This window comes from Pan troglodytes, chromosome 2 (assembly GCF_028858775.2).
Source record: "Pan troglodytes isolate AG18354 chromosome 2, NHGRI_mPanTro3-v2.0_pri, whole genome shotgun sequence".
NCBI classification, from domain to species: Eukaryota; Metazoa; Chordata; class Mammalia; order Primates; family Hominidae; genus Pan; species Pan troglodytes.
Window position 1 is genome coordinate 123,486,067 of NC_086015.1, and position 27,934 is coordinate 123,514,000.

General features: G+C 40.0%; 1 protein-coding gene across 4 annotated transcripts in view; it reads right to left on the reverse strand.

Moving 5' to 3' along the window:
* GPR156 (G protein-coupled receptor 156) overlaps positions 1 to 27,934 on the reverse strand; it is a 120,419-nt gene that overhangs the window by 18,081 nt on the left and 74,404 nt on the right. For 2 of the 4 annotated variants that reach the window (XM_001164405.7, XM_054682192.2), the window contains 4 exons: positions 9,910 to 10,039; positions 9,554 to 9,664; positions 3,266 to 3,391; positions 1,903 to 1,998 (listed from right to left, as the gene is read on the reverse strand). In XM_001164405.7, the coding sequence (XP_001164405.1) occupies positions 1,903 to 1,998; positions 3,266 to 3,391; positions 9,554 to 9,664; positions 9,910 to 10,039 (463 nt within the window). The remainder of the gene's footprint in view (positions 1 to 1,902; positions 1,999 to 3,265; positions 3,392 to 9,553; positions 9,665 to 9,909; positions 10,040 to 27,934) is intronic. The other 2 variants (XM_054682193.2, XM_054682194.2) reach the window with 1 other exon arrangement.

A 27,934-nucleotide genomic window follows, 5' to 3' on the forward strand; every position in this document is an offset into this window, starting at 1 on the left:
ACTCAATGTGGAGATTGGGGTCCTCCTGAGGAGCTTCTCACTGACCAGGGAGTCTATGGGGTCTGGCTCAGTAAGTTTCCTGATGCTCCATCCTTTTCCTTCTTTTTCCTACAGAAAGATGTTACAGTAAAATAAAATGGAAATGAGAGTATATAAAAGGCAATGGAGAAAATAAATCAAATTGAGTCACAAAGTAAGTAGCTATGGGGGAAGTGCTGGCTTTCTGGGCTAGGGAGGACACACTCTTCTACAGGGACTCAAGGAACCAACAGAGGCAATGTATTTTCCAGAAGTGTCTGGGGGCAGTGGAAGAATAGTAATAATAATATCTAACATTTATTGAGCTCTTGCTATGGACCAGGAGCGGCTGAAAACTCTTAACATGCATTAACTCTTTAGAGACAGAACAGTTCTGAGGGGATATTATCATCATCCGCATTTTAAAATTTGGAAACTGAGGCTCAGAGAGGTTAAATGAGGCTCAGGGTCGGCTAGCCAGGGGCGGAGTCAGATTCAAACCCTGATCTGTCACAACTAAAGCTCCTTTTTTAACCATTAGCAAGATTCTGGAGATCAAGAGCTGTTCACTTCCTAGAGTCTTCTTTTAAAAAATATTTCTGTCAAAGTAATATTTGCACATAGTTAAAAAGGAATGTTTCCCTGCCCTAGTCTGGCCCACCCCTAAACCTGTTCCTCACAAGCAACAACTTCTAATACTTTCTTAGTGGTGGAGTGGGTAAAGTTTACCTCCCCCCCTTTTTTTTATTGAGATAGAGTCTCGCTCTGTTGCCCAGGATGGAGTGCAGTGGCGCAATCTTGGCTCACTGTAACCTCTGCCTCCCAGGTTCAAGTGATTCTCCTGCCTCAGCCTCCCGAGTAGCTGGGATTATAGGTGCATACCACCACAGCCAGCTAATTTCTATATTTTTAGTAGAGGCAGAGTTTCACCATGTTTGGCCAGGCTGGTCTCGAACTCCTGACCTTAAGTGATCCACCCACCTCAGCCTCCCAAAGTGCTGGGATTACAGGTGTGAGCCACTGTGCCCGGCCAGAGTTTACCCTTAAAGGGTACTTATTTCTACAAAAACTCCTCCTTTTCCTCTGCCAGTAATCAGTCAACCAGACCTCTCTGCCCTGATAGTCAACAGGTAGTCTGCTGTCAGGCAGGACTTGCTTGTTTATGGAATCAGGACTGCCCTGTACCCCTCAGCACCAGCTCTCTGTCTCCCTAAGCTGAAAACCAGCTGTCCTGTTCTGAGGACCATCCTCAGTGCTCCATGCAGGTATCCTCTACCTTCTGGAAATAATATTCTACTTTTGCCCATCTAACAGAGACAAATGAGTCTAATGGTGAGAGATTTGGGGCAGTATGGCAGACACTGTGAGACAGGTGGAACCCCTCAAAGGGCCCTGTGAATGCTGCCATCTGTCTCAGAGCCAGTCTTGCTTCCAACCAGAGGGAGAAAGTCAGGTGGGTGAAAGGCACCAGGACACCTTGGCCCAAATCTTGAAGAAACACACAAGAGACATAATAAGGGCACTTAGGAGAACAAATAAAGCTGGGTCAAATTTCTCCTCATAATTCCTCTTGCAGGGAAGACGAAGGGAAAACTGGTATTGTCAAATCAATTAAGAAACCAGACCAATAAATAGGAGAAACAGTGGGTGAATTCCAGATGATTTGGGGGAGGACTGAATGAGGGAGTCTAAAGAGTTGGAGGGTCTCCCCCAAACAAATACAAATAGAAAAGTAAAAACAGTCATGGCTTTGAAGTTTATGCATCAACAGAGGTCTCCTCTGAGTTCAAGATTCTTTGCAGACATCATCTCGTTAATTCCTGTAATTCCCTCTTCATATCCATTTTCTTGGTGACAGAGACCATATCAGATGTGGTTACCAACCTTGCATCCCCAAATGAGAGCAATCCAAACATCGGAATACCGGGAAGCACAGAAGTGGGTGCTGGTCGAAGTGCAGGACACGTCTTTCCCTGTCACCTAGAAGGGACACAGAGTCAGAAGTGGAGGTGCCCACAATTACCAGGAACACAAAGCAGATCTTTGTGAACATCCTGGAGCATGAATTCTTCTACAGTACATGATACCCCCTCAGTATGTAAAAACTGCAGCATTTAGGTGACTCCACTAGAACCTAAATGAGAGTGACTACGTGTTAGGAGAAGAGATGATAAAGTTGGGCTAACAGCTGTGTGCTTGGTGACACTAGGGCTTACCCCTCATTTATGTGCTTTGCTACCCCAATCAAATTAGTGCCTCAACAAAACTATAAACTATTTCATTATGCACCTGCTTTTTGCAAATCATTGAATCCTTAAACATTAATCTTGCAATGTCACGATTCCATGATTCCACTGTATTCCTCAGCCCCTCGTGAGGCTGGAGATATATAATAATTTTTTTTTTTTTTTTGGTGGCAGGGTCTCACTCTGTCACCCAGGCTGGAGTGCAGTGGTGCAATCTCAGCTCACTGCAACCTCTGCTTCCTGGGTTCAAGAGATTCTCCTGCCTCAGCTTCCCAAGTAGCTGGGATTACAGGCATATGCCACCACGCCTGGCTAATTTTTGTATTTTTGGTAGAGACATGGTTTCATCATGTTGGCCAGGCTGGTCTCAAACTCCTCACCTCAAGTGAGCTGCCTGCCTCAGCCTCTCAAAATGCTGGGATTACAGGCGTGAGCCACCGTGCCCGGCCATACTTCTTGTTAATTGAATAGTATGTACTGGACATGGTTAAGTCTTTTACCTACATTGTTTCATTTAATCTTTGCCACAACCCTATGAGATAGGTAGTATTATTATCTCAATTTTACCAATTAGGAAACAGACTTAGAGAGGTTACATAACTTTCCCAAGGTCACACAACTGGTGAGCTTGGTAGGGCTGGGATTTGAACCAGGGTTGACTGACTCCAAAGGCCACCTTAAACTACTACCTCCACCTCTACAATTAGGGGAAGGTAACTGCCGATAGCTGAAAGTTTTAATTATTGATAATGTGGAAGTGGCAGAACTGCCAAGCAGATTCCAGCATGCTGATATCTCATTGTATGCCCACAAAGAGACACTCGGGCAGGAGGAGCAGTGGGAGTGGCAGCAGACTAGGGCAAGAATTACATGGAAGCCACAACTCCTGACTCTCCCTCCTCTTGGAGTCCTTTATCTTCTTGTTGCAAGGATGACTCCTGTGTATCCACAGAGGTCAGTCCAGTTTGGGGATGAGATTCCCTAGGGATTTGGCCCCTCACCGTCATACTGACACTGAGAATCTGGAGGCACTGGATGGGATCAGTCAGCACCCACGTCATGAGCAGGATCACATCAGCCATCAACAGGGCTGCCACCAACCCCAGCAACTGCAGGTCTTTGATAATCTGCAAAAGAGTCAAGGTCAAAACTTCTCCTTGTTGACTGGCTAAATGACACAGGGGCTAGAGTATCCCATGTGCTCTCAGCTATATGCTCCAAGGTCAGCCCTCCCAAGGAGCTTCAAATGTAGCTATCAAAAATGAAACAGACACCAAACATTTACAATGACTTCTATGCTGATATCATTATTAGCATTACACATTTCCATTTGTCTAACTTCTTCATATCCTACCTTTTCCCACAAAGGACTCAAGGTGTTTTATAAAATAAATAAACTATTATTTCTATATGTTTATATAAGCACATAGATATGAATGTCACACCACAATGTTAATAACTATTAACTGAGAGGGTGGGACTCAGAGATGCAGGAAGAATCATTAGCATTTTCATTATATACATATGAATTACAGATTGACTTATGATCTTGACTTATGATGGGGTTATGTCTGGATAAACCCATAATAAGTTGAAAATATCATAAGTCAAAAATGCATTTAATACACCTAGGCTACCAAACATTGCAGCTTAACCTAGCCTACCTTTAATGTGCTCAGAACACTTATATTAGCCTACACCTGGGCAAAATCATCTAAAACAAAGCTTAATTTAATTTATAATGAAGTGTTGAATATCTCATAAAATGTATTGACTACTGTGCTGAAAGTGAAAAACAGAGTGGTTGTATGGGTATTTTAAGTATGGTTTCTACTGAATGTGGATTGCTTTCACACCATTGTAAAATAGAAAACCTGTAAGTTGAACTGTTTTATGTCAGGGACCATCCGTATTTGACTTAGGATGAAGAGAATGTGTTAGTTTGTGACTACAAAAATAAAATTGAGAAAAATATATACTGTGATAGGATTAAAATATTTAACAACAGGGAAGAGAGAAAATAAAGGGAATTATGATGAAGGCTCAGATGAAGAGTGTATATATAATAGCATTTACTAATTGGAGCAGAAGAAATGTGGATCTGAGCTTTTGACAACCAGTGAAAAGAAGCACAACCAGTTACGTGATTCAAGGTGTTTGTAAAATTAAAAACAAACCAATTGCCTAATCAAACTGTTCAAAACCAGTGATAAAGGGAAACTACCCAAAGCAAGCAGTGAAGAAAGACACATTTTGTGTAGACATAAAATAAACCTGACACTTCTCATCAGATACAAGGCCAAGTGAGAAGACAGTGCAGGAACATCTTGAAAGTACTAGAAGAAGAAAAGAAAATTTCAGTCTAGAATTCTATACTCAGTAATATATCTTCCAGAAATGAAGGCAAAATAAAGACTTTTTCAGATAATCAAAAGCTGAAAGAATTCAGTAGTAGCACACCCACACTGGAATGTTAGATATCCTTCAGGCAAAGGAAAATAATATGAGATAAAAATGTGGATCTATACAGGAAATTAAGAACACTGGAAATGGTAACTAAACAGAAAAATACATGATTAGTTTTCATTACTTAAATATCATTAAAGAAAATAACAAAATTCAGCATGTTGTCCTGGGTCTTAAAAATAAAAAAATAAAATATTTTTAAAGATAATTGATTTATTAAACAAAAGAATTGCATGGGGCCTATAACATGTAACAGCAAAGACAGGAATGGGGATAAAAGGAAGCATACTATTGTAAGGTACTTATACATGAGTGCCAATTATGCTATTCTATAGAAATTATTCCTGAAATTGAAAAGAAGGGAATAGTTCCCAACTCATTTTATAAAGCCAACATTACCCTGATACCAAAACTAGAAAAATATATTACAAGGCAACCACAGAGCAATATGTATTAAAAACATGAATGTACAAATTCTAAACAAAGTTTTTATAAAAGTGTGTCCAACAATATATGAAGAGGATAATGTATCATGACCAAGTGAAGCTAATCCCAGGGATGGAAGGTTGGTTTGACACCCTAAATCATTTAACATATGGGGAGAGAAAGAGATAATGAGCAGAAGCATAGAGGATTTTTAGGGCAGTAAAACTACTCTGTATGACACTGTAATGGTAGATACATGTCATTGCACATTTGTCCAGACCCATAAAATGTACAACACCAAAAGTGAACCCTAATGTCAAGTACAGACTCTGGGTGATAATGATGTATTAATGTAGTTCCATCAATTGTAATAAGTATATACTCTGATGAGGAATATTGATAATGGGAGAGGCTATGCATGTGTGGGGAAAGACTGTATATGTAAAACCTCTGTACCTTCTGCTCAATTTTTATGTTAACTTAAAACTACTCTAAAAAATAAAGTCGATTGTGTAAGGGTTTAAAAAAAAAACCATTTAACATAATCCACCATGTGAATAAACTAAGAAAAGAAAAACTGTATGATCATCTCAATAGACCCAGAAAAAGCTTTTGACAAAACCCAACATCAGTTCTTGATTAAAACTCTCAGCAAAATAAGAATAGAATAGTACTGCCCCAACTGGATAAATGGAATTTACAATAAAACTACTGCTAATATCATTCTTAGTTTTGACTGTTTTCCTCATAGGATCAAGAATAACAAATATATCTGCTCTCACCACTTCTATTCAGATTGTACTATTGTATCTAGCCAGTGCAATCAGACAAGAGATTAGAAATAAATTATCTTTATTCACTGCTGATATGATCATCTTTGTAGAAAATCTGATAGACTCTATAAAAAAGCTGCTAGAACTAACATGTAGTTTAGCAAGGTTGCAGTATACAAGCTAAGCATATAAAAATTAATTATATTTCTGTGGCCAGGCATGGTGGCTAATGCCTGTAATCCCAGAACTTCGGGAGGCCAAGGAAGGCGGATCATCTGAGGTTGGGAGTTTGAGACCAACCTGGCCAAAACGGTAAAACCTCATCTCTACTAAAAATACAAAAACTAACCAGGTGTGGTAGCAGGCACCTGTAATCCTAGCTACTTGGGAGGCTGAGGTAGGAGAATTGCTTGAACCTGGGAGGCGGAGGTTGCGGTAAGCCGAGATCATACCACTGCACTCCAGCCTAAGCGACAGAGTGAGACTCCATCTCAAAAAAAAATAATAATTATATTTCTATTTATTAGCAACAAACTGGAAAGTGAAATTTAAAAAAATAGTAACATATAAAATAGCATAAAAATATAAAATCCCTAGAAATAAGTTTGATGAAAGATGTGAAAGAGCAATATTGAAAAGTACAAAAAAATGATGGGAAAAATTAAAGACCTAAATAAATGGGTTCATGGGTCAAAGGACACAACATTAGTAAGAAGCCAGTTCTCCATAATTTGATCTATTAGATTCAACATAATCCCAAAAGAATTTTTGTAGAAATCAGTAAACTGATTCAAAAATTCACATGGGCATTCAAAGGACCCAGATTAGCCAAAACAGCATTGAAAGAGAAGTCAAAGAAGTAATACTACCTGATTTCAAGATTTAGTATAAAGCTACAGTAATCAGGGCAATATGGCATTGCTGTTGAGATAGACACATCAGTGAGACAGAATGGAGGGTCCAGAAATAGATCTACACACTTATGGACAACTGATTTAACAAAGGCACAAAGGTAATTCAGTGAAGAAAGGACAATCTTTTCAACAAATGGTGTTGGAATAATCAAATGTCTATATGTAAAAAACTAAAATTCAATCAATACATCATACCATATACCAAAATTAACTCAAAATGGATCATAGGCCTAAATGTCAAAGCTAAAACTCTAAAATTTCTGGAAGTAAACACATGAGAAAACCTTTTGGGGCCTTAAGTTAGGCAAAAATTTCTTAAATATAATACCAAAAACATGATCCATAAAAGAACACATTGGGGCCGGGTGTGGTGGCTCATGCCTGTAATCCTGGAACTTTGGGAGGCTGAGGCTGGTGAATCACTTGAGGCCAGGAGTTTGAGACCAGCCTGGCCAACATGGTAAAGCCCCGTCTCTACTAAAAATACAAAAACAAACAAACAAATAAACAAGAAACCTAAAAACAAAGAACACATTGGTAAATTCAACTTCATCAGAATGAGAAATGTCTTATCTTTGAAAGACATTCTGAAGTAAATGAAAGTAAAAGGAACAAAAGAACAAACTGGAAGAAAATCTTCGCAAATCATACATCTGATAAAGGGTTTGTATCCAGAATATAAAAAGAACTCACAAAACTCAATAATAAGACAACAAAAAATCCAATTTAAAAATGAGTGAGGCTGGGTGTGGTGGCTCACGCCTGTAATCCCAGCACTTTGGGAGGCCAAGGCAGGTGGATCACGAGGTCAGGAGTTCGAGACCAGCCTGGTCAACATGATGAAACCCCATCTCTACTAAAAATACAAAAATTAGCCGGGTATGCTGGTGGGTGCCTGTAATTCCAGCTACTTGGGAGGCTGAGGCAGGAGAATTGCTGGAAACCAGAAGGCAGAGGTTGCAGTGAGCCAAGATCACACCACTGCACTCCGGCCTGGGCGAAAGAATGAAACTCTGTCTCAGAAAAAAAAAAAAAAAATGGGTGGAAGATTTGAACAGAAAGTTTGCCAAAGAAGGTGTATGGATGGCAAATAAGCAAGTGAAGAAATGCTCAATACTGCATTAGAGAAATGCAAATTTGAAAGCATAATGAGATACTACCACACATACCTATTAGAATGCCTAAAATGAAAAAGACTGATCAAATCAAATGTTGCCAAGAATGTGGAGGAAATGGACTCTCATACATTGCTGGTGGAAATGCAGAATGGTACAACCACTTCGAAAAACAGTCTGACCGTTACTTAAAAAGTTAAATATACACTTACCATATGATCCAACCATACTCTTAGGTTTTCACCCAAGAGAAATAAAAGCCTATGTCTAAACAAAGACTTTGTACACGAATGTTCATAGCAGCTTTAATTTTAATCACCACAACTGGCGATAACCCAAACATCCATCTACAGATAAGCAAATTGTGTCTATGCATTGTAATACTACTCAGCAATAACAAAGAAATAACTATTGATGCACACAACATAGATAAATAACTATAATATTCATAAAAACAATTATGTGAGTAAAATAAGCCAGAGAAAACAGAGTCCATACTGCATGGTTCCATTTATGTAAAACTCTGGAAAATGCAAACTCATCTACAGTGACAGAAAGCAAATCAATGATTTTCTGAGGATAGGAACAAGGGATATAAGGATTGGACAGGGGAGGGAGATAACAAAGGGTTGCAAGGAAGCTTTTGAAGATGAGGGATATGTTCATTATGCACCATGTTTCTTGGTTGTATATCCATGTCACAATTTATCAAATCATATGCTTTAAATATGTGCAGTTCACTGCATGTCAGTTATACTTCAGTAAAGCTGTTTAAAAAAGAAATTGGTGTTCTTGAGGGATGAATGCAGTTTTTGTCCTTTTAGGCAATCTTCTTCATAGGTATGGTTGCTCACAGCTGAGCTTTTGGTAAGTATGCACCATGATTCAATAACATTTGCTAAAATAAATTCCCATCATTCCAGAGAAGTAAACACCAACTGAATGATATATTGGGTCTGGGCAAGGCCTATACCCAATGAGGATAATGGTCAGGAATTGAGGTTTGAGCAGTCTCATCAGACAACCTGATAAAATGGGGAAATGTGGTTAAGTTGATGACTGATATCAGGGACATGTCGGTGATCTGGCTGCTACATAACTTAGGGTTGATTCTATCTGCTCTTCTTTGCTCACTGCTTTGGGCACATCCTTCTCAGTACAGAGAACTGCCTTCTACATAGAAAAGAACTGGACTCCAGGGAAGGAAATAACTACTTACTTGCTATAGTTTCTCTGTAATCACTCTTCCTCCCTTCACTTCCAGCTCACACCTGTGCCAAACAACAGTCTCTGGGTATCTTGTTCTGCCTCACACTGGTGCCAGGTATTGGCCAGCTCACATGTCCCCACAGGGCCTGGGGTACATAGGAACCAGAGCCCACATTTGAAGCCCTATCTTCAACAGCACTGATCCACAGCCTTCCAGACCTGAGGCCTTATGAGGCTGCATGATTCCAGGGTTTGGAATGAGAAACAAGAACTTTGGATGTCCTGAAAGGGGCTAGGCTCAGTAATGTGCATGAGCTTCTCTAGCTGTTAACCAATGCTGAAGCTGCCATCTACAGTCAAGCATTGTGTACTTGCTGCCTACTCACCACTCTCTTGTCCGGGACCCTTTGGGTAAACACCTTGTAGAGTCGCCAGCTCTTTCCCAGAATGGGGCCAAACACAAGGGAGGTCCCAATGCACAGCATGGACAGTCTTGTCTATGGGTGGAAGGGGACAGAAGAGTCACAAGAGGAACCTTTATCAGTTCTCCACACACTCTGATCTGTAGGGTCTGGGTCCCACAGAGCGCACGAGGTACAGAGTGAACCTCACCAAGTGTTCTGGGATTCCCTCGAAAAGTGCCCACTCCAAGGATAAAGGAAACCACCACCCACGGGAGCAGCTGGTTTAAAAAAATAATCAAAACTTTATAGTCAAAACCAAATTTTAAAACTTCACCTACCTGAATGAGAGTTTCCATTGAGCTCCCCACTAAAACATCCTGAATCCCAAAGAGGTAAGCGCTACTGTAAGTGAGACAACTGCCCAGTAAGGTCACAATGTTCAGATTGGGACTGGACATCTTCACAATCCTAGAGGGGATCAGGAAGAAAGACACTTACAGCCATGACCTTTTGCCTTGGGGCCAAAGACCTATGAGACCAAAGCTTCCTCACCAGCATAATCTCCAATGCAGCCTTGGAGTGAAGGACCACTGGGAAGAAACCTCTTTACAGCCCTGTGAAAACTTATGATTTCTTTAAATTTATTTTCAAAAAGAACTAAACTCTGGCACTTATTCCTTGTATAACTCCCAAGTCTTTTAAAAGAAGGATGACTACCTACAAACAGGTGGTATTGGAGAAGAGTTGGGATTTTATCCATGATGTTTATGGTTGCTAGGGGATTGCTATGTGCAGCTTAGTGAATAAATAACCAGCAGGTAGATATCCACAGAGTTTGGAGCCCTTAGAAAGAGGTTTTTTTTTTTTCATATACTATTTACTTTATTTGATATGTAAACCATTTTCCTCTACTTTTCCAAGAAAGAAAGAGGATAAAGGGATTAGAAGCAGGAAATTGGGGAAAGGCCTTTTCTCAAGTATTAATAGTTTTAGATGAGATTGGAGACAAATTTGAAAGTTAGAGGGAGATGTAAATAATCAGGGTTTCAGACAAATACCCTGGGCACCAACAGAAGTTCAGGATGTGAACTGGTTAACCTAAGGGCAATGCCAGGCTCACACTGGACAGTGACTGATACTAATTAATTACAAGTAACAAGAAGGAAAGACATTGTATTTAAGAATTGTAATCTAAATAGTGTATATAAATGCAACATTTCTACTAATAGTCATTTGATAATTATACTTTGTTATACTTTTATTTTTAAATCATAACTAAGGAGGAGAGCATTCTTACCTATGTCTCTTGATGACATGGCAGACTGCCTTAAAGGCAGGGCCAAGGCAAAACTATCCACTTAGTGAAGCTTGTTCTAACCAGAGGCAAAGCACCTAGGAGGCACTAAACAGTTTGGCAGTGCTGGATTTGCAAGCATCATAACCGCCAGGAGCACGGCTTAGTTACTTTGTGTCTGACATTGTAATACATCCATACACACAAGAACACCAAACCACTGTCCCAGGCCCCAGGTACTGTCAGCATAGGCCAGTGAGTCCAGTTGAGCTTAGCCTTGTTTTGGAGGGAAGATTTTTTTCTTTTTCTAAAAGTGAGAGCAACTTTCATGCACACCCTTTTCTAAAATGAGAATAATAATTATACGATCTACCTTCAAAGAGTTGTAAGGATTTAATAAGGCAATATGGCAAAATGCTTGGCACACGGCCTGGCACATAGTAGGCATGTTGCCAACATCAGCTGCTTATATTATAATCTCACTGTCCTCCTCTTCCAGGTTTTAGAAACCTAGGAATCACCTTTTCCTTCTTCTGTTTCTTTATCAGAAACACCCAATCAATTGCCAAGTTTCTTTCATTTCTTCTTCTTTTTTTAATTTTTTTGAGACAGAGTCTTGCTCTGTCACCCAGGCTGAAGTGCAATGGCATGATCTTGGCTCACCACAACCTCTGCCTCCCTGGTTCAAGTGATTCTCCTGCCTCAGCCTCCCGAGTAGCTGGGATTACAGGTGCCCGCCACCATGCCCAGCTAATTTTTGTGTTTTTAGTAGAGACAGGTTTCACCATGTTGGCCAGGCTGGTCTCGCACTCCTGACCTCAAATGATCTGCCTGCCTCGGTCTCCCAAGGTGCTGGGATTACAGGTGTGAGCCACTGTGCCCGGCCTCTTTCACTTCTTATTTCAAAGTCTCTGAGTTTTCTCTCACTCTCCATCCTTTTTTTTTTTTTTGAGACAGAGTCTCTCTCTGTTGCTCAGGTTGGAGTGTAGTGGTATGATCTTGGCTCACTGCAACCTCTGCCTCCTAGGTTCAAGCAATTCTTCTGCTTCAGCCCCCTGAGCAGCTGGGATTACAGGTGCCCACCACCACGCCAGGCTGATTTTTGTATTTTTAGTAGAGAGAGGCTTTTGCCATGATGGCCAGGCTGGTCTCAAACTCCTGACCTCAAGTGATCTGCCTGCCTCAGCCTCCCAAATTTTACTCTCCTTTTTTTTTTTTTTTTTTTTTTTTTTTTTGAGACAATGTCTTGTTCTGTTGTGCAGGATGGAGTGCAGTGGGGCAATCTTGGCTCACTGCAACCTCCACCTCCTAGGTTCAAGTGATTCTCATGCCTCAGTCTCCCCAGTAGCTGGGTTTACAGGCACGCACCACCACACCCATCTAATTTTTGCATTTTTAGTAGAGATGGGGTTTCACCATGTTGGCCGGGCTGGTCTCGAACTCCTGACCTCAGGTGATCCGCCCACCTCGGCCTCCCACAGTGTTGGGATAACAGGTGTGAGCCACCGCGCTTGGCCTCTCCATTCTTGATACCATGTTTATCCAGGATACAATCATGTTAGGAGCAATGGAACTGGGGTTGAGGGTAACAGGTGGGAATACCAGCTCTGCCACTCACAGCTGACTAAGCCTGTCTGACCAGGAAACAGGCTCCTATTTCCTCATCTGGAAAATGAAAATAACATCATCTTTTGTATCTACCCCACAGGTTATTGCAAAGATGAGATGATGTATGTGCCAAAACTGTTTGCAAACTTTAAGATGATGCAAAAATATTACTTTTTAGATTTTTGATGTAACCTTCAGCTCTCAGTAAACACCAATTTTTTCCTGTTCTAGTACATTCTGTACATTACATTCAGATTTATTAATCTTAACATGCCACATTTATATTTAGCAAAAGAGCTACATGTATAAACAACAATCTTCTATGGTTTACCTTAAGTCTCCTGTATCCAAATTTAAGATCTAGCCCTATCGTATGATCCACTTATTCATTCAGGTCTGCCTCCTCAGCCTCCATGTCTTCAGATTGTGGACTTATGGAGAGTGATTTTCCTTAATTTCTTTATCTCTCCACAAAAGAAGGGGAATATGTGGTGAATATTAACTACAGAAGTAAGAACAGTGCTAACCAGCAGCTTCACAAAGCATTTTTTAAAGAAAGGTACTACATTAGAGAGACCAGTGCTGACACTGATTCAGAGCAGAGAGTACTGCTGACCTGGCACCGGCTGCACAGGGCAGTCAGAAGTTTGAGCAATGGCACAAGCAGTGGGACTCCTGCAAGACCCATAACCCAGGCCATTCCTCCCCATGGCCATTCTCACATTACTGCACATAAGCCATGACTATCTGATGGTGACCTCGTCACCAAGCAACTGCCTGGATTTCACAGCCACATGTCTGTTTGGTCCAGATCACTGATCGGTACGTTTCTCTCATAATTTTTCTTTGGACCCATTTTATTTGAGTACCACTATACAATCAGTTTTCCTTTGAGTGATACAGTACTACATGAAATCCTGATTGAGGATTCCTTCTCTTTCTGATTTAGTTAAGAGGAACTCAATTTAGTTATTTTCCAGAAAATATACATTGAATAGTTTTCACCTCTCAGACAGTGGTGCTAATTCATTATTCAAATAGACATACTATGGACTTATATATGTATATTGTGATATTTTTCCCGAGCAATCTTACTGAAAACTTGCCTCAGGGAACAAAAGATGAATACAAGATGATTTCCCTTTTTTGTTTGGCCAAGTTAACACCTGTGAAGTCACTGAAAGGTGAATCATCTCCAATTCAGCAGGTGAATTATGTATGTCTGGGGAATGTCTTTGCCACGTTGGTAGGAATTCAGTCACCAATGTCATTTATATTTTTCTATTGAGCTAAAAGATGAAGCCTACATAGCTGAATATTTTAATCAGCCACAAACACATAATTTCCACAAAGCAAATAGATTTCAATATTGTATATTTAATCATAGATAGCCAGTACTATCTAGATTACTTGTCTTCCATTTATGAAGAGTAAAAAGCCTGAATTGGGTTACTGTCAGTCAGAAACAAGGTGAAATTTTTTTTTAAAGGATTATATAGCTTTCTCATTATCTCTTCCTCTTCATTTATTGAGTGGAAATGTAAGACAAGAACTTGCTTGATTTTTCTATCCTCAAGTGAGGTTTCAATACATATAGATAAATATTGAACTACATCTGCAAAACCTGTATAATTCTGCATTATCATTTCAATAGTCTCTAATGAATTCAGATGCTTAAGCGACATCCACCAGCTCAATGGTATGATGTTGCAAAAACTTTATCAAATGTTAATTTCTCAACTTGGCAGTTTATTTTATTTGAAGTTACTGAGTCTGAAAACATGGCCAGAGAATGGAGCACAAGATACTTGTTGGCATGCTGTGACTAACAGAAAACTTATCCTAAGATGTCACAAGACCATGCTCTCTAAAATGCTATAAAAATTGATGTAAATGGTATCACTGAGCTTTAACCTATCCAAAACCAAATATGAATGTCTTTCCAAAATGCTTTTTAATAAAACAATTGAAATTTAAATTGTGAAAATTTATCTGATTTCTTTATCAACTTACTGTTTTTGATCTATGCTACAATGGGATTGTAAATCTATCTCAAATAAAACTCCAAACACCTTTATCATAATGTTATCTGATGTGTTTCAGCAAATTTGATCTTTTAATATCTTGCTTATTTCTAATGTATACACTAATCTGCACCCAATTAAAATTCTGCACACCTCAAGCTAATATTAGTGTGACCTCTAACCATTTGTATTTAAAGTATCCATCATAAGGCCTGACCCCGTTCCCTACTCTCGTGCCTGGGCCACCATCCTTGTAGAACATCCTAGGAGATTTCATTAGCTTTTCAGCCTCCAGAGTTCTAAATTATTCAATCATAATGATTTCACTTTATTCCTCTTCAGACACCCATCCCCAGGTTACACTCTGGGTCTTAGGGTCACTCAGAATGGTTCCCCTTCAGGAATTGCAAACACCAATATCCCAATACCAATTTGACTACAATCTGTTCAAAATTTAACTCCAAGTCTCCCTCTCAATTGCTCACCTTCTTCCCCATTTCAGATAATGGCAACTCCACCTTTCAATTTGCCTGGACCAAAAACCTTGGAGTCATCCTGACTCTTGCTCACCACCCACATCCAATCTGTCATAAATCTTGTTGGCTCTATCCTCGAAATACATCCAGAATCTAACTCCTTCTCACCACCTCTGCTGCCACCACCTGATCAAAGTCTTACTTTGCATTTCTTATTTGGATTATTGCAATAGCCTCCTAACTGGTCTCCCTGCTTCTACCCTGGCACTTCCCTCAAGTCTATTTTCAACATAGCAGCTAGAGTAATCCATTAAAGAGAAATAAGATCACATCACTTCTCTGCTCAAAACCCCACAATGACTCTCTATTTCCCAGAGGGAAAGCCAGTCTTTACCAGAGTCTACAAAGCCTACACACTTGATCCCTGTTGTTTCTTGACCTCATTTCTTACATCTTCTCCAGGCCCACTCCACTCCAGCCACTCAGCCTCCTTGCTTTTCCTTGAAAACACCAGGCACTCACACACTGCGAGGCTTTGAAGTGGCTGTTCTCTCTGCCTGGAATATTTCAATACATGTATCTGCATAGCTCATCCTCTTTCTCTCCTGATTGCATGTTCATATGTTACCTTCTCAACCAGAGCTATGATGACAACCCTATTTAAAATTATACCCTATCCTCGGAATTCTGAATCCTTATTCTGCTCTATTCTCTTCCCCTGCCCCCATCCAACCATAGTACTTATTACCTTTTAACATATTACATAATTTACTTGTTTATTATTATGATTTTATTTATTGTTTCCTCCTCCCAATAGCATTGTGCATGATGCACTCTCAGAACTAGAACACTACCTGGACATTGAAGGCACTCAATAAACATTTGAGGAATAAATGAGTGAGCATCCTATCCTCCAGCCCTCTCGTGTGCTTACTCCTACCACATTTGTACATTGACAGCCTACAGACCTCCAGTCACTTGGTTCTTTTGCTTCCTCATAGTTTATCAGTCTCTCTTCCTATCTCTACCTAATTTCAGATCCCTGGTTGGTCATCTGAACTGTTCTCTCAATAACATCCGATTCCCTTTTCAAACAAGCCCTTCTGCAGCATCTGCCCAATAAAACTCACATCAGAGCCACAATCCATTGTCTGCTTTTGCATCCGGGCAGCTGAGTGATGCAGGAGAAAAATTAGACAACCTTGCAGATTGTTGCCACCAAAACTGACGTTCTCCAACATCAATCTGCCAAGCTTACTGTGCCATCTATCTTTTTATTTATTCTGAGTTATTTCTTTACATTTTCTTTGTGAGTGACTCACCTCACAGGACTCACAGAAACAAGAGCATGTATCTGTCTGGATGATGCCCTCAGTCTAGGTTTGGTGCCATCCTCTATGTCCCTAAAACACCCCAGGGTCTATGTGCATCAGTACAATTGTCATGTTATATTACCACCTTTTAATGTTAGTTCCACCGGACAGTTTCTACTCCTCAAAAGCCAGGCTGTTTCTTATTCTATAACCCACACCATAGTACGGTCTTTGGAAAATGGTAAGTGTTCCATAACCATCTGCTGAATGAATTCATTAATGGATATGGAAACTCCTTCTCTTCTTCTTTCTTTGTCCTCTTCCCTAATCTTATTTTTCCCTGGCAAAGCACTCCCCTATTAGTCAGAAGGCTGAGGGCTAAGCATGTGTGCCATATGGCTCTTAAAGTACTAGAGATCTGTGAGAGTTGGGGGAGAGTTAGGAACTGGTTCAATGCCTCTGTGTTAGGAGGGGCACATTCTGGGTAATTGTAGTGGTTTCAGGGGGATCCCCACAGTCCCCTGGAATGGCTGAGAATTCCTTGGAATTAGTGAACACAAGGGCCAGAGATATTTGGGGGGCTCTGAGTGCTGTGGATGCTGTGGACTTCCATAGACACTGAGTTTTCACCACTTAAACAAATTTGCACACCCCAAACTCTCACTAAAAAGCTTTGCATTCTGGGTAAGCCCTTCTTTTGCTTCCCCTCTTAGCACAGAGCTGAAAAGAGCCTAAAAATAAACGAGAGAAAGCATCCTAACAGGATGCCTGTAAAGCTTTTTCCTCTCATTCTTTTTGTTTCTAGGAAAGTGCAGCACCTTGAAGGAGTGTATATTCACATATGCACTGCGTATATGTTTACTTGTCTCCAGTGAGATAGGGCCACTTGAAAGATTCTTTGCCAATGGCTGAATTCTTGCTGGAGAATTCTCCCAGGAAATGCTTTTGTCCAATATGTTTCTTACGTCATGTGTTGAGAGCCATGCAGGCCCAGAGATACGATGATAGCCCTTGTCAAGCAATTGATGGATGAAATCTCATCTTCACGACCACACAGATTACAGACTCTCAGCAGACATCTGCATCAGAGGTTAACAACATGCAACCCACCCCCAGGCTTCAGAAAATCTGCTGATCATGGACTGAGTTGCTGCTTGCAGCTAGGCTAGGAAGCAGGCCTTTTTACACCCTTGAAGCCAATAAATTATAACTTTTTACATCCTTGAAGCCAGTAAATTTGTAAATTATGTTTTGTCATGAGCCAAACACTCAGCACTGCCTCTTGTCCTGGGTGGGCCTGGCCTTTCCAAATCAGCCTGCTTTCCTGTAGTCCTGCTTTGTTTCACATGGAGAGAGTGAGCTCCTTACCCCGCACTGTCAGTTCAGGCCCACAGCTGCTGAAGTTGCACCTGTAAGAACAAAGACATTCTGCCCACAGAATAGCTGAATGGTTAGCAGTGCTTGGACCTGATGAAACCAAAGGTCTCTTCTAGCTTCTGCCTTCTCAAGTTATGCCAGAGACAGTTGTTTTTTTTCTTTTTTCTTTTTTAGACAAAGTCTCACTCTGTTGCCCAGGCTAGAGAGCAGCCAGGCTGGAGAGGCGATCTCAGCTCACTGCAACCTCCACCTCCCGGGTTCAAGCGATTCTCGTGTCTCAGCCACCCCAAGTAGCTGGGATTACAGGCACGTGCCACCATCCCTGCCTAATATTTGTAATTTTAGTAGAGATAGGGTTTCACCATGTTGGCCAGGCTGATCTCAAACTCCTGGGCTCAAGTGACCCGCCTGCCTCGGCCTCACAAAGTGCTAGGATTACAGGCATGAGCCACTGCTCCCAGCCCAGAGACAAATTTCTTTTCTCTATCCTTGGCTTATTAATAAGCTGGTTACACTTTGCATTTCTGTCTCTCTTTCTTAACCAGGAAGGGCAGGCTGACTTGGTTTACCAGAGGTGCAATAGAATTTACACCCAAATCAATCAAATAATCAAATAAACAAAATATTTAGCTATAAGTGTGAAAGAAGACTTGCTAAATATCGTGCCCCCAAATTCCCCTTTAGCAAATTACCTTGTTTTCCCCATGCTTTATGAGTTATTGCTTTAATGATCTTCATGTGTCAAACATTAATTCAACAATTCCTAAATACTAACTTGCCAAGGTATTAAGAACCAGTGATAGGAAGGCAAAGGAGATATAATCTCTGCTATCAGCATATTAGGACACCACATCCTTGGTTTCTGACCTTTTCATTGCAAATACGATTTTCTTATTTGTTCTTTTTCTTTAAAATAGAATAAAATTTTAATTTAATATTAGAAGTTACCAGTATCCACTAGGCCATTTGACAAAAATCTACATTCCTGAATCTATGTGTACTATACATATTAATATGTGAATATACATATAAATTGACAGTGTACAAATTTCAGCATTCACAGCTCCCTTGGACTATAAACAGGCCTAAGGATCAACTTATTTTTTCTTTCTTTTTTAATTTTACTTTAAGTTCTGGGATACATAGGCAGAATGTGCAGGTTTGTTACATAGGTATACATGTGCCATGGCGGTTTGCTGCACCTATCAACCCATCATCTAGGTTTTAAGCCCCACATGCATTAAGTATTTGTCCTAATGCTCTCCCTCCCCTTGCCCCCCAACCCCCAACAGGCCTCGGTGTGCGATGTTCCCCTCTCTGTGACCATGTGTTCTCATTGTTCAACTCCCACTTATGAGTGAGAACATGCGGTGTTGGGTTTTCTGTTCCGGTGTTAGTTTGCTAGGATCAACTTTTTAATTTAATTTAATTTAATTTTTGAGACAGAGTTTCACTCTCTCATCTAGGCTGGAGAGTACTGGCATGATCTTGGCTTACTGCAACATTTATCTACTGGGCTCAAGCGATCCTCCCACCTCAGCTTCCCAAGTAGCTGGCACTACAAGTGCATGCCATCACACCCAGTTAATTTTTATTTTTTTGCAGAGACAAGGTCTCATTGTTACCCAGGCTGGTCTCAAACTCCTGGACTCAAGCAATCCTCCCATCTTGGCCTCCCAAAGAGTTGGGATTACAGGAGTGAGCCACCTCTCCTGGCCAGGATCAACTTTAAAAGCATCCTTGCAACTATTTTAAAAGCTGAAATATGGAAATTTGGATATAAGACTAAATGCCCACTATCTCATTATATAATGGCTGAAGTTTAGGAACAGTAGTGAAAAAGCATAGTGATAAATTCAAGATAAGTTGGTGACGAGGAGGGGGAAAAAGCCCCAAAGGATACCCTTACTGGAAAGGAAGTTTGTGTGGCTTTACTTAGGAATATTATGGGCACATTCTGCTTTGTTTGTTTATCTTCAAAAAATTAGTTTCTGAATGTATTTTTGCCATATCTCATGCAATTATAATATATTTTAGATGAGCTTTTAAATGCAGTGGGGAAAACACTAGACACACACACAAAATCCTCTTTTCGCCTAGAACCTCAGACTCTAGGTTACAACCCTGGCATGTGTTGTAATTTATGAGGCAATGGTTTCAACTTCCTTTCTCCGTTTAGCTGCAGGAAAAGGCCTTGAGCAATTCCTGGCAGGAGACTTGTAGCTCTTCCAAAAGGGCAGAGCAGATGTCCTGATTTTAAGTAGGGCATGAAGCACAAGCACAATTGGCCATAGGAAACATCCAATCACAAGGAGTCACTGCTAAAGTAGAGTATTATGGGCTTCCAGGTGACATGTAAATTGATCTCTTTGAGGCAGGAAAGATTGCCTGCCATACTGGGGAAGATTCCTCTTTCCTCTTTTTTTTTTTTTTTTTTTTTTTTTTTGAGACGGAGTTTCGCTCTTGTTGCCCAGGCTGGAGTGCAGTGGCGCGATCTCGGCTCGCCGCAACCTCCACCTCCCGGGTTCAAGCGATTCTCCTGCCTCAGTCTCCCGAGTAGCTGAGATTACAGGTGTGCACCACTATGCCCAATTTATTTTGTATTTTTAGTAGAGATAGGGTTTCTCCATGTCGGTCAGGCTGGTCTCAAACTCCTGACCCCAGGTGATCCGCCTGCCTCGGCCTCCGAAAGTGGTGAGATTACAGGCATGAGCCACTGCACTCGGCCTCTTTCCTCTCTTTCTTATCTTCAATTCTGTGGCAGAACTCTGGGCCTTGGTGTATCTTGGAATCTGAGAGGAATCCTGAACAGTGACAGCTGCTGGAATGGTTCCCCATTAAGCCAGAATCTAGGAATTCATGATGTTAGGACTGGGTTTTACTCAGCTTTGTCCCCATCAGCACCTTCTACAAGGCCCCGAGCCTAGTAGAAACTTATTAAATGCCTGTTACACTGCATAAATCATTAGAATTAGAAGGTTCAGTACTTGGAAGAGATGAAAGGAAGCGTGCTGTACAGGAAGGCCTTGCTTGCTCCCACCTATCTCTCCACAGCAGGACTGGAGTCCTTGGGTTCTGAGGAACACAGTTTGAAAATCAGTGATCTGACCTGATTCCTTCATTTTTAGATGAAGAAATTTGCATGCTGTTTTATCGCCAGATAGGGACCATGTTGGGACAGCAAATCCAGATGTCCTGACTCCTGGTTTCCTTCAGTGTTCTTTCACTTCCCACTAGTGGACCCAACTGCCTGGGGCCTGTTTTCATCACACTGATTAATGAAGACCCAGGGTCTTCCTGCCCTAGTTTCTAACGTCCTGTAGTAGTGCTGGTAGGCCAAGAATTTTCACCTGCCTCCTCAACTGAGGATCCACAAAGCCCCCATTTATAGCCGGCAGTGTCAACAAGAGGAGACAGAGAGGAAGCCATGAATCTCCCGGGGGGCACAGAGCCTGCAGAGCCTCCTGCTGGGTTTTGCCTGCCCCTTTAGATTCTGACTGCTGGCTTGAACCTTGGACCTTGGCACAATTTCCATGATGCCTCTCGGATTTATCTACTGACTGAACTCCAGACTGAATTCTTGCTACAATCAGCTTTGGGTTCTTGGTTTCTGTCATCGTCTGGTGTCTCCACTGGCTTCAGCAATGGCCTGGAAGTGTCTGCGCCAGGCTGTGGCAGGAGTTGTAGAGTCTGACCATGTAATGTGATGTAAAAAGAACAACTAATAGACAATATGTATGTGTTTAAGCATATTTTATGGATTACTACTGAGGTAACAGTGTAGTGGAAAGAGCTTGGGCTTTGCCATCAGACTGCCTAGGTTTACGGTGTTGTTTATAGATGTTGGAGATTTGCCTAACCACTCTGAAGCAGTTTCCTCATCTGAAAATGGGGAAAATAGTATTTATCCTGCATGCTATAAAGGTTAGAAATAGTGTATTTAAAGTGCAAAGCACATAAAAGACATGTAATAGAAAGTAACAACTATTTTAATTTAAATTGTATTTACATATATAGGGACTGAGGGCTGATATAATTTATGAGTTGGAAGCATTGAAGGATCCTGAAGAAACTTTAATCAAAAATTACATTATGGTCAGAATCATCTGAGTGTATTATTGTTACGTCTTAGAAAATTGGTAATGGCATAGAATAGTATTAAAAAGAGTAGCCAACACTGATTATCTATGTGCTAGGTGGTTGCTAAGCGCTCTACATAGACAATCTAATGTAATCAGCTTTCAGAGTTAAGTAGTATCATTACCCCTGTTTTTAAATAGAGAAACAGGGTATAGCAAAGTTCAATAGAACAATCAAGCCACTGGATTTGAGGCTGGGTTTGATTCCAGAGCCTGAGTTCTTATGCCATTTAATCTTTCACTGCACACATAACCTTTTGTGACCATTGTTAAAGAGGAACCCTTTTCCCCTTCTCTCCGTTTTCCCTATTGAGAAAATGGAGGCCTATTGAGGAGAGATTCCGGCCCCCTTCCCCATATGGGAAGCTGATGAGAAGGAAGCTTTCATTTCCCTTTCCACCTTAGTATTAGCTCCTCCCCAAGCCAGGACTGACCTGTTTGAGAGGCCTGGCCCACGTTCTACCAAATGTTCTTCAAGGCAAGAATCTCCACTTCCCTTTACCCCTTTCCCACCTCCACCAGGCAGTGAGCTCTCCACTTCCTGGGTCCTGTTTTAGCATTATGTCAAGCAGTGCTTTCTAATTTAGCTTTTGTCAGAAATCCCTGTGCTTTATTTTTCTCAAAAGCTTTTCATTTTGAAATTATTTAAGACTCACAAGAGGTTGCAAAAACAGTACAGAGAGTTCCTGTGTATCCTTCGCCCAGCTTTCCCCAATAACATCGTACATAACCAGAGTTCATGATCAAAATCAGGAAATTGACATTAGTGCAATACTATTATGTAAACTACAGACTCTATTTAAATTTCATCAGTTTTTATGTGCACTTTGTGTGTGTGTGTGTGTGTAGTCCTATGAAATTTATCACATATATAGATTTCTATGAAATTCACCACACGAAACCACCATCATAATCAGGATAGTGAACTGTTCCATCACACATACACACTTATAAACACAACTCTCTCATGCTATCCTTTATAGTGACACGCTTCCCCAACCTAACTCCTAGGAACCACTAACCCATTCTCCATCACTATAAATTTGTCTTTTAAGAATGTTGTATAGAACTGGACTCTTACAGTGTGTAAGCTTGTGAGACTGACATCTGTCACGCAGCATATGCCCTTGAGCTCCATCCAAGTTGTTGCATGTATCAATACTTTGTCCCATGTTTATTGCTAGATAGTATTCCATTGTATGGATGTCCCACAGTTTATCCATTCACCTGTTGAAGGATATTTGGGTTTCCAGTTTTTTTCTCCCAGCTTTATTAAGGCAGAATTGACAAATATTATATATTTATGGTATACAACATGGTATTTTGATATTTGTATACATTGTGAAATAATTAAAATTATTAAATCAATTTAATCAACATCCATCACTGCACATACTTATCTTTTTTTATGGTGAGAACATTTAAGACATACTCTCTTGGAATTCTTCAAGTATACAACACGTTATTACTAATTATAGACACTATACTGTATAGCTCTCCACAACTTATCTGTCCTACCTGGAACTTTGTGCTCTTTGATCTGACCAACATCTCTCCATTTCTGTCAACCACCTCCACCCTAGTCTGTGGCAACTACCATTCTACTCTCTGCTTCTACGAGTTCAACTTTTTTAGATTCCACATGTAAGTGAGATCATGTAGTATTTGTTTTTCTATGTCTTGCTTATTTCACTTAGCATAATGTCTTCCAGGTTCATCCATGTTTTTGCAAATGCCAGGATTTCCTTCTTTAAGACTAAATAGTACTCCATCGTGTGTGTGTATGTGTACATATATATCTCACATTTTCTTTATCCATTCATTAGTAAATGAACACTTAGGTTGGTTCCATATCTTGGCTATTGGGAATAATGTTGCAGTGAACATGGGAGTGCAGGTATCTCTTTCATACACTGATTTCATTTCCTTTAGATATACACCCAGAAGTAGAATTGCTTGATTATATGATAGTTCTATTTTTAATTTTTTGAGGAACCTCCATACCGTTTTCCATAATAGTTGTACTAATTTACATCCTCACAAATAGTGTATAGGGTTCCCTTTTCTCCAAATCCTCCCCAACTCTTGCTATCTCTCTTTTTCATAAGAGCCATTCTAACAGGTATGAGCTAATAACTCATGGTTTTAATTTGCATTTCTTGATGATCAGTGATGTGAGAATTTTTTCATATACCTGCTGGACATTTGTATGTTTTCTTTTGAGAAGTGTCTATTCAGGTCCTTTGTCCACTTTTTATTGGATTATTTGTTTTCTTGCTATTGATTTGAGTTCCTTATAGTCTTTGAATATTTACCCCTTACCAGATGTATGGTTTGCAAATATTTTCTCCCATTCTGTAGGTTGTCTCTTCACTCTGTTTATTGTTTCCATTGCTGTGCAAAAACTTTTTAGTTTAATCCCATTTGTCTATTTTTTGTTTTGTTGCCTGTGCTTTTGGGGCCGTAACCAAAAAATCATTGCCCGGACCAATGGCAGGAGCTTTTCTCCTGTGTTTTCTTCTGATAGTTTTTACAGTATCAGGTCATACATTTAAGCTTTTAATTCATTTTTGAGTGGATTTTTTGTATATGGTATAAGGGTCCAATGTCCAATTTCTTTCTTTTTTTTTTTTTTTAAGACAGGGTCTCTCTCTGTTGCCCAGGCTGGAGTGCAGTGGTGCGATCTCAGCTCACTGCAACCTCTGCCTCCTGGGTCCAAGTGATTCTCCTGCCTCAGCCTCCCAAGTAGCTGGGATTACAGGTGCATGCCACCATACCTGGCTAATTTTTGTATTTTTAATAGAGACAGGGTTTCACCATGTTGGCCAGGCTGGTCTCCACTCTTGACCTCAAGTGATCGGCCCACCTTGGCCTTCCAAAGTGCTGGGGTTACAGGCGTAATTTCATTCTTTTGCATGTGGATACATAGTTGTCCCAACACCATTTATTGAAGAGGCTGTCCTTTCTCTTTTGTGTTTTCTTGGTACTTTTGTCAAAAATCAACTGACTGTAAGTGGATGGATTTATTTTTGGGCTCTCTATTCTGTTCCATTGGTTTGTCTGTTTTTATGCCAGCATCATGCTGTTTTGATTACTATAGCTTTATAGTAGATTTTGAAATTAAATAGGCTAGGGTGATACCTCCAGCTTTGTTCTTATTGGTGAAGATTGTTTTGGCTATTTGGGGTCTTTTCTGGTTCCATAAGAATTTTAGTTTTTTTCATATTTCTGTGAAAAACACCATCAGAATTTTGGTAAGATTGCATTGCATTTGTAGATTGCTTTGGTAGTATGGCTATTTTAACAATATAAATTTTTTCAATCCATGAATATGGGATATCTTTCCATTGATTTGTGCCTTCCTCATTTATTTCATCAGTGTTTTATAGTTTTCAGTGTATAGGTCTTTCATCTTTTAGGTAAAATTTTTTCCCAAGTTTTCATTTTTTGATGCGATTACAAATGGAATTGTTTTCTTGATTTCTTTTTTGATTGTTAATGTTTCCAGTTTTTGACTATTACAAACAAAGCTGCTAAAAACATTTGCATACAGCTTTTTGTGTGAACATACATAGTTACTTCTCTAGGGTAAATACACAGGAGTGAAACTGCTGAATCGCACAGTGAGGGAATAATTTTATAAGAAACTTCTAAGTGTTTTCCAGAGTAGGTACATCAGCAATGTATGAGAGATTCAGCTTCTCTGCATCCTTGCTGACATTTGCTTTATTTATTTTTTTAAAAACTTTTATTTTAAGCTCAGGGGTACAAGTGTATATTTGTTACATAGGTAAATTAGTATCATTGGAGTTTGCTGTACAGATTATTTTATCACCCAGGTATTAAGCCTAGTACCCGTTGGTTATTACTTTGCTGACATTTGTTATTGTCAGTGTGTAAGCTTTTGGTTTCTGTGGTGTGTATCGACCTTTAAGAGTAGATGCCTTGGACACCATTTGATCTTAGCCCTCTCTATTTACTCTAGCTAGACTGAATCCTGGAGGGAAGGGGGTATATTTTAGTATGCTGAATTCTTATCAAGCACTTGTTATGTGCTAGACACTATGGCAGGTGTCAGAACACAGCACCATTGTATTTGACTCTGGGGACTCACAACTTAGCAGACCAGATAAATAAGTGAATAAGTAAACATGGTTATTAAATAATGCAGTAAGTAATACAGGTATGTGTAAAGTGCTATGGCCATTGATAAAAAAATTGTTCCCTAGAACAGTGGTTCTTAAATTTTAGAATGCATCAGAATCACCTGGTGAGCTTGTTAAAATTCACATTGCTGGTCCTTATCACACAAAGTTTTGGATTAAACAGAGTCTAAAGTGGGGCCCCAAGAAGTTGTATTCTAACAAGTTCCCAGGTGATACTGCTGCTCTGGCCCAGGGCCCACATTTTGAGAGACAGAAATTTGTCTTAAAGGATAGATAGGAGTTTGTCAGGTGATAAATGAGAAGAGTTGTGAAACAAGGAAGAGCATGAACAAAGACATGGTGAGGAATGTGCATGGTGTGCTCAAGGAATGGCCATTCTCATGTATGACCAGGGCACAACTTAATTTCAAGGGGAAAAGTGGATATTTTATGTTAGGGCCAGACTACAAAAGACCTTAAATACTTACCTAAGGAGTTATGTAGGCAGTAGAAGTCTGTATTTTAAAACTAGATTGTGTTTGGGGAAAAAAAAATGCTGGCAAGAGATCAGTAGCTGAAAATGTCGGCAAGATGAGTTAGGGGACTATTGCAATAGTCCAGATGAAAAACAAATGAAGACTATGGTTGGGCAATGGAGATGGACAATAGAAAGATTTGAAAGACATTTCAGAGGTTAAATATCTAAAACCTGGTAACTAGCCGGATGTGTAGGGAGACAAAGGAATCCAGAATGAGAACGGGTGGATGGTAGTGCTATTAACCACGACAGGAATTACACAAAGGAAGAGCAAGTTTGCTGGTAAGATATTAATCTGGTTTTGGTTACTGGATCAGAATAAACTGTGAAACATCTATATGACTATATCAACCATGAAGTTAGAAAATGGGAAGAGAGGCAGCACTAGGATATGTCACAGGAGAGGTTAAAACAAGGTGAAGGATATAGTGTAAGAAGTGAATCGAGACTGGAACCCAGAGTGTTACCAAAATTAAATAGGTAAGGCTTGTCTGAAGTCAGTAGTGTCTACAATTAATTGATCACAACCAGTTACAGATTTCTGTGTTCCTTCTCCATTCCCACTGCTTCACTTGACTAGCCTTAAAAAAAAAAACAAAAAAGAGAAATACGTTAAGTAATTCTGGAGCCAGTGAAGGTAGCTAGTAAGAAGTAGACAGGTAAAACCAGGACATTCACATATAATAAATGTTAAGAAAAGAGGTTTCAGAAAGGAAGAACAGAAGAAACAGTTAATGGTGTTATATATCTAAAGGCTAGAAAGAATTTAGTCTAAAAAGAGATCTGTTGATTTAATGACTTTGGCAATGAGTCAGATTTAATGACCTTTCAATGGAGTTAGAAGAATGGGTTGAAGAATGAATTGGAGATGAGAAAGTGAGGTGACTAGGGTAGACTATACACTTAGGAGCCTTGGTGGTAATAGGAGAGGGAGGACAAGGGCAGTGGCTTTAGGGAGAGGCAAGACAAGAAAAGTTTCTTCTGGAGGCCTTCAGAAATCTCAAGATAAACACCAAGAGTTTCCAGTGATTAATCAGTATTTATTCTGCCTACCTGACTTGAAATATACAAAACACAGAAAACTATTTAATTAACTACTACTGATCCATTCGTAGTAGGCAATTTGAATGTGCTATCACTCTGGTATCTTTCTCAATACATTCAGACGCATATAATTAGTTTGTCTATTGTCTTTTGGTGCCTCAGCACTCCCTATGCCCCTTTATTATCAGCAAAAGATCCCACTGTTATTCTAGCTTCTTCCTTTTAATAGATTTTAAATAATCCCTTTATGTGTTTTGGACTCTCTTCAAAAGTGTTTCTTAAAGTCTTTTTTCCTATTTTGCACTTAACCTAATACACTCTGTGGGCTCCCTGCTCTCCCTTGGGGAGCTTTTTACATTCTTTGAGAGATGTCATTTTCCCTCCACAATAACCACTCTGACTGTC